The sequence below is a fragment of the Theobroma umbraticum genome, unplaced genomic scaffold (assembly GCF_002168275.2).
Source record: "Theobroma umbraticum cultivar Fairchild unplaced genomic scaffold, ASM216827v3 scaffold_204.0, whole genome shotgun sequence".
Lineage (NCBI taxonomy): Eukaryota > Viridiplantae > Streptophyta > Magnoliopsida > Malvales > Malvaceae > Theobroma > Theobroma umbraticum.
Genome location: NW_018397267.1, coordinates 4,877,305 through 4,889,663, shown reverse-complemented (window position 1 = coordinate 4,889,663; position 12,359 = coordinate 4,877,305). Strand labels below are relative to the sequence as shown.

The following is a 12,359-nucleotide window of genomic DNA, read 5'->3' as shown; positions in this document are numbered from 1 at the left end:
CTGAGCAATCAAATTATTCATAAGGTTCCAAACTTTGAACTATTTGACCGTTTACAGCATAAAAGGCAGTCCAGAAAGTCAACTTTTAGGATGCGGGAATCATGCATTCACAATGCTGTTAGCCTGTAACCAGAAAAGGTATTTGATGGAAAATAACAGGAAATCCGAAGGAGCTGTGAGCTTTGATCCTCCATAACACAAAAACATGGTGATTACAAGAGAGAGCTTTTCTGCTTTCTATATACAATCTCTAATAATTGACGTGTCTTTCTTGTACATGCTGCACGATATTTACTTCATGAAATCTGTAGAATCTTGGTAAGAGCCAGGCTTCTATTGGTGGAATTTGTTAAAATCATTCTACTTGGAGTCATCTTGCACGATGATAACACCTTTATTAGCATTGCTGAATCCGCCACCTTTAACAATTTGAAGCCATCTATCTTGAAGAAGATCAAGGATCTCAGCATCACTGGATTCAGTTCAACATTAACAAAAGAACTTCATTTCAGACAGGTCACAGTAACTAGAATATGGTGTAACGTGGAACCTGAGACAGGGTTCTTACCTCAGATGGTAAAATGATCCATGAATCTGTCGAGGAAATCGAGGGCCCTCATCGTATCCTTCGCAAACTATTTCTCCATTTTCATCTCTATAGCAGATGACACCCTCAGACTGATCCTCGAAAACCTGCTAAAAGATCAAGCAGGCATTCAAACATCCATCTTGGTTAGACAATCTATATGATTTACCCTATCAGCAAAAAATCATGGGTGAATTGAGTCCATCGGGAGGTGTTTAGCTGCAAGGACTTCGTTAGCTTCAATAACAAGATACATGGAAGACAAGGGTTGTTTACTATATGTGTCTTGGAATTGCAGCTAGCAATAAAAGAAAAAGATGTTGACCTTGTTCTTGGAGAAGGATCTGATCCGAAGTGTTGATGCTCTCTTGCCAGGAACTTGGTTGTGTTTAAGCATCACAGTCTTGTTGGCATGGTTTATAAGTGGACTAGACGTTGTAACTGGTATGTGAAGAGGAAAGGAGCATGTTACAGATATTGATCTCATACTCCAGGGAAGGACGGAAGGAAAGGAAGAGCAGTGGGTTTGTTCTAGGAAAGGTACTAAAGCCGAGACTAAGGAACAGGACAAAGCATTAGTTTATAAAGTATTGCAAAACTTATGTTTCAATAACGTGACACTCCTTTTGTTCAATTATTGGAAGGTTAATGTCTTGTCACGGTTTATAATCAGGGTTTTTACAGGTAAGGTGGGTCCCATGTTGCTTATCTTCTTCCTGTTGCTGCCGGTGAAGACTGAGTCAGCATGTTGTTGATTCTGCATCTTATTTTCCTATCAAATTTGTTGGTGGGTCTACTCAACATTTTCACAGAATAAATTCCCTTTGTTTCCAAGTCTGTCTACATGTAATTACAAAGCTTGCTGACTTATGAATCTTTACCTATTTGTATCCAAATAAATTTATATATAGTCCTTTCTTCACAAAGCAGAATTCTAATTTCCTTTCTTTCAAATTTTTTTTTAAAAAAAACCTTTACCTATTTGTAGATAAAAATAAAGAACATCATTTTAGAACCAAAAAAATTGAACATCCCATTCAATGGCGACAGCACATTTCCTTTCATCTGAATGTCACATGGAGGGAAAAAGAACAGTTGAATGGTGGACATTTAAAAAGATAGAAATAATGTGAAGTAGATAAACAGCATGGGAATAAGATATGCACCTCTTGCTGAATAAAATAATGCCCTCATTTCAATTTTTCATGCCCATTGAACTCCAGTGATAAGGGTGTCAGCTTTCCTATCTCTGTAAAATGATTGAGATTGCAACTCTCTCCCTGGTCCGTTTCCATGCTATGCTATCCTATCCCTTCCCCAGTGGATATTTTCATTACTCGTCACAGTAAAATGTCAACAATTAGACTTAGTCAGACTGCCTATATTAGTAAAAAAATTTCCCATCAATCAACCTTAACTGTTTATTCGAACAGTTGCTTTTAACTTTTGCAGTTAGAGTCGAGATTCAGAAAGCTAGCATCCAAAGACTAGATAAGCAAAGTCTGCCCCAAGTAAAACCTTTTCCATTGTCAAAGCTTATAGGTCGAAAAGGTTAATTAACAATGGTGTAAAGCTTTCTTCTTTTATTAAACTATATTGATTAATGTAATTTCTTATGGTATGATGACAACGTGGGACCTTGGAATTATCATTAAAGTAAGCATTAGATTACATCTGAGTTTAATCATGGAGGTAAATGATAAGATATTATAATCCTTGTGGTGTTAATTCCTTTGAGAAAGAGTCAAATGCTTGTTGGGTTGCAACTCTGGGCTACACGTTGGCAAGCAGAACTGTTTATTATTTTTTCCAACGGATCACATTTCCAAGTCTGCAAAAGGCAGGCTAAGCTGTCTTGGATTCATTTTTTTCGGTTGTATCGTGGCATTGCAGAAACAGCTATGGATTCAAGACCTCACTTCCATTTCAATGCAAGACGTATTAGGGTAAAAAAGAAATGATACCCCGAGTATTGACAACTGAGATCTTGTTCTAATCACTTGTATCTTCTTGTGTTCAATCATTGAACATAGATTTCTGATGAGATGATGCTTTACCCTTTTCTTTTTAAGTAATCCATGAATTCTACCCAACGAAATGTCACCAAAATTACATTATGATAGAGATGAAAATCTTATTACAATCGCATGCTTTTGCTTCATGCACACCAACAGAATTCGGCCTCACTGTCTACTGCTTTATCAAAACTTGACAATGGTAGTATTTGATAATAACATTTTCATAAGATCGGCCAGGATGGCCATGGACCATTAGCTTATGGGAAGACAACTTTTTCTTTGTACGTGGCATCCAATTCGATCATTCATATTGGACTGAAAACAGACATCAAAATTTGAAAGCCCAACTACTGTCGATTCATGTTCAACTGTCCTAGGAACCCAGAGTTCAGCTACCTGCTGGGTCCTGGCCTTCTTCCTGTAGACTACAGCAAACCTCATTTCTGGGCCTATCCTCATTTACTCCCTATTCAATGAAGGCTGGACCACATTGTATATAAATACACACTGCAATTCTTTCTCCCTGTTCTTTTTTATTTATTTATATATTCACTAACTTGGTTATACTAGAAAAACAACTTCCTGTTTCTTTATTTGCTTCAACTATATGTTAAAACTTGAATGTAAAATCTCAAAGAAAAAAAAAGAGAAGACTCCATCATAACTGTATTACCATCGTTCAATTATATTCAATTGATTTAGAGGACATTAAATTGTGTTGGATTTCGGATCAAGCTGGTTTGCGTGTTTGTCTGTTGAACCAAACCAAGTTTAAACGTTTAAGTTGTGGCAGTGAGTTTCTTACAACCAATTTAATTTTAGACATGATTTATTAATATGACATAAAATAAATAACATTTTAGTTTCATATAATTGTTATTGTGTCAACTTGTTATAATATGAAAATATTTATATCTTACATGGTTTAACATATCAACTTCGTATATAACATGTTTATATATATATATATATATTTCATTAGTAGTATTAATAAATTAATTTAAATTATTCAACACATTTAATATATTTAAACTCATTTTAAATATATAAAATAATTTATTATTTGTATTTAAATAAGTCAATCATGTCTAAAGGAATAAATTATGCTACATCTAAATAAATTATTTACATTGAAGTATACTAATCATGTGACATTGTATAATTGTATCATGTCAAAAATTTTAATATAATTAACTAATCATATCGTATTTGTGTAGACTTATTTCTAAATTAGACTTTTATCTTTACATGACAGAATGTAGCCATGCTAACACAATTTGTCAGCCCAAATGGATGATCTACTCTTAACTTAAACACTTTCAATGCTTAAATATAGAGTATTTAGTTATTTGATAATTCTATGGACCTTTTTTCTTGTACCAGAACATAAAATGACAGTACGACATAACTGTATAGATTTTATGATCTAAAGTATGAAATTATGGTACATGACAATATTTATTGAGTTATGTCAAAACTGGCATGATTCATAATGCTTTTCTGAATTTGAAAGAGATGCTTATTATTCGCCAAGGCCAAGCAGTAATTACAGTAGTTGTATTTATTTGAACTGGGTATCGCTCCAACCCCCAACTATCCAAACTACAGAGAACCAAATTTCTTCACAAAGAAATTATCCTAAAGACATAAAACTACAGGGAGCATTCACAAGTGCTCCAGGAAAAAAGAGAAGGTTTTGTAACATGGAAGGGCAAAGAGAGACAACAGTTTAACTAGTGCTTTCCTGCAATGCAGCAGCTTATGAGCCTATGAACCATGAAATGCTCGCTCAAAACTAGAGATAAAATCCAATAAGAAGCTTCCCAAAAAAAACCAAAGAGATATAACCAATAAAAATTTACTTCCTCTTGTCATTTCTCTGCTTTAAAGGCAGGATCGCAGCAGTGCAGCACAGAACTGATGACTCAAGAGTCAAGGGTTCTTCTTTCTTTTTTTTTTTTTCCCCCTCTTCTTGTAGTATTAAATTATGTTCACCTCCCAAAGTCCCTCTTCTTTTGATGAAGTACTGTTTCGTCTCCTAGCTTATCTAATTCTGTGAGACTAGGACAAGGTGTCACTGTTGTTTCATTTTGAGAGGGGAGCATTCAGACAGAGATCAAACCTTTGTTAGGTGTTTATGCCATGTGGGTCTCATTGCCAGTGTATTGGTCCATAGTTTCTAGTAGTCAAAGCTTTTTCCTTGTTTAGCTAACACAGTTCAACTCCTTCTCCAATCGCTTTCTCATGACACGTTTGAAGTAGTATATCAAAACTGATGCATCTGGGCAAACCCACTTGACCAAGTTACCGAAAAAAAATTGTTGCACATCCAAGAAAATTCTTCTAGCCAAGCACAAAATCAGTTATCTTCAACAAAACATGGATCTTGCAAGTCCCAAATACTTTCAAGCCCCACCTTTATTTCCATCTAATGGGGTAATGAGCTTAAAGATCCTACATTTGTTTTATTCTTATTTTTCTTGTTTTTGTGTCATAGCATTTGCTTTCATGTAATTCAGGAACCACCGCTGGAGACTAGTGCAAGCCTTTATGGAGAAAGCAAGGACAACCCATTTGCAGACACTTTCCCTGACCCACTTTGCGAGCTTAATCTCAAGGAGACATCCGACTTTGTCAAGTCATTCCCAATGGCAGCTTCAAACAACAAAACAGATAACAGAGGAGGGTTTTTGGATGTTTCAATTCAGAGAAGGAGAGGAGTGAACTCGGTCACTACACGGAGGAGAGTTTTGGAAGCTCCTTCTACACCAGGTAGGCCAGTTTTCAGCTTCAGTGGTGGCAATTTTGCCAGAAAGAGCTTTCCTTCAAAGTGGGAAGATGCAGAGAAATGGTTGATCAGCAGTTCTTGTCATGAGTCTCCTGCTCATACCATCAAGCCACCACCAGAGTCATCAAAGATGGCTAAACAATTTGATAACTTTAAGCAACAAACTCATGTATTTGCGGAGAAATCAAGGGTCATCGAGGAAAATGTTACTAAGGTTGTCACAAGCTTTAACCCAACCAGCGGCTTTGGTGGAATCCCAGGGTCTACAGAGGTCCTTCTAAAAGGTAGGATCTATCTACACTTCAAGTCTTCAACGTTAACCAAAGGTTTGGTCATCGTGATAGTCTTTTTCTTTCCCCTTTTGGCCTTTTAAAAGCTTCATAGCACTTTAAACTGTTCCACTGTTTGATTACTTTCCTTTTTGGATAAGAACAGAAATCCAGAATGGTTTTTCATTGCTTTGGATTAGAATTAACAATTAAGACTTCCTTTTTGTCTCTTTATCCCTCTCCATAAATGGGCTCTTAAATCCTGTGGTTTATTGTTTTAGTTGCCAGCTGAAAAATACCATTAGGCCCCAAGTGATGGCCATTTGTATATGCAAAACTTTATTTAGTTCAACTTTTCAACTGGACAGAGCAACTTTTTCTTCATCCAATGAAATTCTCCTTGTGATTAGAGCAATCCACCTTTGCGAAGTGAAATAGTTTCTTGAAAGCTTATGCTTAATATCACTCTTGTTTTAATTATAGTTCTCTTGATTGGAGGAGGAGTTGGTGTAAAAATTTGGTTGAAATTGAGCGACACTTACTTTTATCCTATTAATCATTGTAGATAAGTTCACGGATGAGGTAGAACCGATTTTACCAAATTTCAGATGCTCCGAGCCCTCAAGAGAGGGGTTTCTTTTCAGGAACTCAGTATGTGAAACCATGAAAGATGCAGGCACTGAAGTATTCCATGGGGTTAAACATAAAGATGTTGGGACAGAAATGACTCCTCTAGGAAGTTCCACAACTTCTAGATGCCACACACCATTCAAGAGCTCATCGCCTGCACGTCATAACACACCTGCTAATAGGTCTGGTCCATTGGCATCCGCCAATTCCAATAGTTCCAATAGCACGATTGACATTTCCCAGCTGCAAGAGTGTCATTTAGCTAAGCTACAACTTGGGACGCAATATGACTCCATCACATCGAATTGGAGCTCAAGGGAAGAGGAGGAGGAAGAAGTGTCAAAGAGCCTTAGACATTTCGAGACCGACAGCGCATGCCGGAAAAGTGTTTCTGATTCGAGAGCTGCGGCGTGGGAGGAAGAGGAAAGGACAAAATGCTGCCAGAGGTAATGAGGTAAAAGATTTGTAGCATTGTCTGTGTATTATGTGGCACATCAGTAATGACTGTTATTTGTATCACAGGTATCAGAGAGAGGAAGCAAAAATCCAAGCTTGGGTGAACCTCCAAAGTGCCAAAGCAGAAGCTCAATCAAGAAAGCTTGAGGTACTTTTCCAACCTTTTTTGGTCTTATGGGGTACTTTTTTAACTATTCATCATGCGTAGTGGTACTTCAAAGTTCAATGGTTGTCTTTGAGCCCAAATTTCTTTTGCTGCAATTTTCTCATTTACTGCTACGGGGAGAGCAAATTATGATGTAATTATCTCAAACTCCTATCATCCTCTTGTCTACCTAAAGGAATAAGTGCGCTCTGATGCTCTTGTCTTTGGTCATTTCGTGAACCCTTGTTTTCACTCTGGAAATTAAAATTTGAATCGAGGTTATCTGTGCCTTTTCCGGCTTATATTTTCTTTAAGTGAAAGTGCTATGTGAACTATATTTTGGAAGTGTTATCCTAACTAATTAATGGCTTATTCTTCCTCGAGCCACCCGCAACTCTACCACACCTTTCATCTCTTTCTTTCTTGACCAGTCCACCTCTGTAGGAGTGTCTTCCCTTAATTCAATATACTTCTTATCTGCATGCTTCTCTCCTTAATAATGTAGACAAAGGTTAAAAAGTGCCTATAAATACTTAATATTTATAATATAAAACATTACTTAATAATATATAAGAAGAAAGCTAAAAGTCATCAAGTCTCTATTTTTATACTGGTAGCGTGGAGGTTGTAACTTGTAAGCCCATGTGAAGATCTAGCATTTAGAAATTCGTGGGGAATTGGAATATTTACTTAAGCTGGGTTGTCTCCTGCTTGGAAGCTTGGTTCTTAGGTATTGTTCAATAAAATAAGCTCCAGAGTAATTAATAAAGCTTGCTGTCCTCGTTGCTCCAACTGTTGCCTCCTGTACTCCACCTGCATTGTGTAGTGCAAGAGATAAGAGGTAGTTCAAACCTGATTAGTTTATATGCTTTCCCGGTCAAACCTGATGGAAGATTAATCAGAAAAAAAAATTTACCAGGAATTACTAACATGGTCTAACGCCTTGTTAGTTTAGGGTCATGCAAGCATTTGACTATGATTTATTCTATTATGTGCCAATAATCTTTCAGTGGACTGACATTGTATATGGTATATTATGTTCTAAACTGAGCTTTTCAGGTGAAAATACAAAAGATGAGATCGAACTTAGAAGAGAAATTAATGAAGAGAATGGCAGTTGTTCATCGAAAAGCAGAGGAATGGAGAGCAGCGGCCCAGCAACAACACGCTGAGCAAACGCAAAGGGCAACCGAGCAGGCACAGAAGAATGAACCGAAACAACTCCCTTATTTCTGGCCACAGCTCGTGTGGTTGCTTCCCCTGCAATAACAGCCCCTAATGAAGATTCAAAACACAGATCATCTCCAATCCCCATTGTGTATCTCTTGATTCTAGGAAAACCCAAAACCTCAATTCTTGCAAAGCTATTGTGTAGAAAAATCACATCAATAGCAGTAGCAAGCATCAACAGGACTATTAAAAATGGGATCATCTTCTCAAAAAGGTTTCACCATTTTGATACAAGTGGTACAAATATTGCCTTGTCCAATGTCATGCTGTGCCAATAACATGACGATTGTTGTGCCAACAGCTTACCTCTATCTTCAAATTGTTTTGGTTGTGACCCACCACAAGGAACTCGTCTTTTTTTTTTCCTTTAACAAGCACAAGAAACTTTTCTGCTTGTGGACCAATTCTTTTATCAGTCGTTTGTAAATTCTTTCCCCTGGTAGCTCTTATAACGTACTGATTTTTGCACTGATGTAGACCTGAAGCTGGATATCATACTAGATTTTGGCTTCCATTCCTCTATGCGAATCTTTCAATCTAGGACCGGAGGTGACTTTATTGTTTACACTCTCTCTGGAGAAAGTGGGATTGAAGAAAATAATTGAGGAAGCAAGGCATGAAGAAAGACGGCCTCACCATAACCGAGTACAATGTGTTGAATAGGAAGATAGCAGTGATGTTTTTATAGGGGGCGAGGGGGGGAATGGAAAAGAAAATCTACGTTACGACTTAGTGTTGGCAAGTCTTCCATAGAAACAAAAAAAAAGATCCGTATAACCAACTAATCACCATCAAAAGGGATATGTCTACAAATTAATGGTTTTATATATATGTGTGCAGTCGCATCATAAAATTTTTAATGAATTAATGAGAAGTTCTTCATGAAAACGCTTCCCTAAAATCAAAGAGTCATGTCCTGTTTCATAATCTAGGTCCAATCATTGACAGAATTCACCATATATTGACAAGTGGCCATACCCTACCCCCGAACGACTAAGCCTGGTTTTCCACACCCTAGGAGAAAAAAACTGTTTATATCCACAAGATAAATATTTCTCCTCAAAAACTTTGAAGCTACCAACAACGACCATGTATTTGCCACATGCAGAAGACTAAGCACTGATAAAAGTTTTTAACAGTAGTAGCTTTTGTCTGTCTGGTTTCTGATCCATCAGCCTTCGTTTTCACTTTCTTTTGGCAGGCTAAGCCTTTTGCTCTGGATCAACCCCATCATTGTCGAGTATGCACTGCCACAATATCTCAGAAAAAGATATCGTAAATGTCTTTGAGTGCATTTTTTGCGGATCAAAAAGCTACTATGATGGCAATGATGGAAGAAAAACAAGCAAACAACCAGCTAAAAACACAAAACCAAAAGCGGGGGAAAAAAAAAGGAAAGAAATAGTAGTAGTAGTATTAGCAGTGAAAGAAGAAACAGAATAGACAAGACAGTTCTAGCTAGGATCTAGAGATCAGCTAACGGATGAGAAGGGTCCTTACATTGTTGGGTAGGTGTGGGCTTTTGCTGCCTGGTGCAAAGGACACAATGTCACAAGTTGCAACTTTATTCATTGTATTGCAATTTGACCCTTTGTCATTTGCTATTGTTGGGTAAACTTAATTGAGGTAATTATTTTAACAGTATATCCACTTTAATTTTGTGAAGTAAAATTGGAAATAGATGAGGCTCGAAGCTTAACTCCATGGATTGGATCATCTCTTAAAGAAATGGGGCTATGCTCATGAAAAAAAGATGTTGTCTAGACAATGCCGGCCCATTAACATATTTGGAGTGGACAGATCTCTGCTCAAAGAACATGGACCAACCCGGCCATTCCCATCTAGGCCAGCCCAAGCGAAACGCAGCCGTTTTAGCCTGGCTTGTTTTGCAAGAAGACTAGAAGACCTTTACAAAAAGCACGAACTTCTCTCTCTTCGCAAGGCTGCTCTCTCTCTCTCTCAGACACTCGGTGACAAAGTAAATCCTTCTCATTTTTCTTATTCAAGTTTATTTTCTTTTCATAAAGACACTAAATTTTTTGGGTTTTTCTTTAGGTTTTGTTAGATCTAATTCTAATCGATCCAACATGTTCCTGACCAGGTAACAAATCAAAGTATATTTGTTACAGCTTTTTCTTTTATTTTCTTTTTTTTTTAAGAAAAAATTGATGTTTGTTTATTGGACTGTGAAGGACTGAGTATGATCGTGGGGTGAACACATTTTCTCCCGAGGGTAGATTGTTCCAGGTGGAGTATGCAATTGAGGCTATCAAGGTATAAACTTGTTCTGTATGTTTCCTTGGAAAATCGGCTAACTCTAAAACTTCTCTCAAGGGAAAATTTTGTTTTCATTAGCATATTTACATCAATTAGTTTAACTCGCAGCTAGGTAGGTGTTAAGTCTTTTCTTTTGTTCAATTTTATTGGTGTGCTTTAATGTAGATGGGGGTTTTTGAAATGAACTGCAGCTGGGTTCAACTGCAATTGGGATAAAGACGAAAGACGGCGTCGTGCTGGCTGTTGAGAAGCGTATTACTTCACCACTGTTGGTCTGCACTCTTACTTGATTTGATGTTATTATATTGGCAAATTATTTCTGAAACTCGTATAGATACCCTTCTGTTGATTGTAATAGAATGCTTTGTTTTGTTGTGGCTTGTTTGCTAAAATGTAATATAAAAGGGTATGTTTTTAAGAAATGGAGTTACATGAAGAATAAAGGAAGTGATGGTTATGGTTAGCTGTTAGGGTCCTTAGGAGTCCCTTTTAACAAATTAACGAGTCTTCAGTTACAAAAATGTAAATGTCAGTTGGTGGGTTGGTGGTTAAGACGGAATTGGAAATCAGGGTCTGAGCAACAGAGTTTGCATTTGCTTATTCTTCCCACATTCCCAATTAATTGGTGGCTATGTGGTGTAATGTCTAAGACATGTCGAGTTTTTATTCAGCTTGCTAGTACATAATTTTTCTCAATATGCTACTCCATACTCTGATGATTCCCTTAGCTGCCACTTGTTTACTGTACACTTTAAACTACACCCATCTTGTTAAAAAACTACTGCAAATTCGGCATGTACCATGTGTGACATATACTATGTGAATTGTAGACTATTGTAGCTTCTTCCAGGCATCATAGCTCTGAAATCTCTTTCAGGAACCCAGCAGTGTTGAGAAGATTATGGAAATTGATGAGCATATAGGATGTGCCATGAGTGGGTTGATTGCTGATGCACGTACACTTGTCGAACATGCACGAGTTGAGACTCAGGTACCGTAGTTGTTAGTGCCATCATTCTTTGATATGTATTGATATGTACCTTTTATGCTGATTTCTTTCACATTCACACAGAACCACAGATTCTCATATGGTGAGCCAATGACTGTGGAGTCCACAACACAAGCACTTTGTGATTTGGCCCTTCGATTTGGTGAAGGAGATGAAGAATCCATGGTAAAATTTCATATCTTTTGTGTATATAGTTGTAGCAATTTCCATTTCTGTGTCTATGATGCTTTTTGCTTATCTTGGTAAGCAATAAAGGGAGGGCCACGCCCAGTATGACTCATGTAATCATGCAGTTAGTTTCTTTTGCCATCTGAGATAGGATTCTGCTATGGCATTACTTTTGAAGTGCTTACTCACTCTCAGTAACATTTTTCTTTGCAGTCTCGACCCTTTGGGGTGTCTCTTCTCATTGCTGGTCATGATGAGAATGGGCCAAGCCTGTAAGTATCAGATAATTTCACAATGTGTTGGCTACCTGTGGACATTTCTTTCAACGTATTAGAAAGATGACTTAAATCTTGGTACATTATAGCATTTTTAGGGCCAACATTTCTCCTAACCATGCCACTAGTCATGGAACTACCATTTAAGAAAGCCACCTGTTAGCAATTACTGTCACCACAATTAAAACAGTCCCCATTAACTGGTAGGCTGGTTTCGCAATATATGCATTTGCAAAGGATAATTCCATAGAGGTATTATTACAATGTACATACTTATTGTTGCCTGCTTGTTTTAGATTGTGAAAGTTAAGAAGTTAAAAGTGACAAGCCAAGAAAGCTAAATGTGTTGGGTACTTGATTTGGCTAAGCATAACCCAACCTAGTAATGCAAGATTGCATAGTCACACATTAAACACTGCATCCACTAAGTCAAGTTTGAAATAAGTCCATCCTTCTCTGTTACTTCTCAACTCAAAATTGTAGGCATATGATTATTGATCCATGTTGC

The 12,359-nt window shown here is 37.2% G+C and overlaps 3 protein-coding genes across 3 annotated transcripts; 2 read left to right on the top strand and 1 right to left on the bottom strand.

Moving 5' to 3' along the window:
* Window positions 1-13: 13 nt before the first annotated feature.
* LOC110424578 (LL-diaminopimelate aminotransferase) lies at window positions 14-1,187 on the bottom strand. Its single transcript, XM_021439173.2, has 3 exons — window positions 912-1,187; window positions 569-693; window positions 14-472 (listed from the first exon to the last, which is right to left on the bottom strand). The coding sequence occupies exons 1-3, from the start codon at window positions 1,071-1,073 to the stop codon at window positions 361-363; spliced, it is 399 nt and encodes a 132-aa protein (XP_021294848.1). The 5' UTR covers window positions 1,074-1,187; the 3' UTR covers window positions 14-360.
* Window positions 1,188-4,467: 3,280 nt separating this feature from the next.
* LOC110424495 (Remorin family protein) lies at window positions 4,468-8,559 on the top strand. Its single transcript, XM_021439070.1, is given in 6 exon segments — window positions 4,468-5,040; window positions 5,124-5,676; window positions 6,227-6,737; window positions 6,814-6,895; window positions 7,952-8,097; window positions 8,099-8,559. Coding segments are annotated over 6 exon segments (1,422 nt in total). The 5' UTR covers window positions 4,468-4,983; the 3' UTR covers window positions 8,172-8,559.
* A 1,474-nt stretch (window positions 8,560-10,033) lies between these two features.
* Window positions 10,034-11,909, top strand: PAE1 (20S proteasome alpha subunit E1). Its single transcript, XM_021438882.2, has 7 exons — window positions 10,034-10,100; window positions 10,178-10,223; window positions 10,315-10,396; window positions 10,591-10,671; window positions 11,277-11,390; window positions 11,472-11,573; window positions 11,790-11,909. The coding sequence occupies exons 2-7, from the start codon at window positions 10,210-10,212 to the stop codon at window positions 11,850-11,852; spliced, it is 456 nt and encodes a 151-aa protein (XP_021294557.1). The 5' UTR covers window positions 10,034-10,100; window positions 10,178-10,209; the 3' UTR covers window positions 11,853-11,909.
* The last annotated feature ends 450 nt before the right edge of the window (window positions 11,910-12,359 follow it).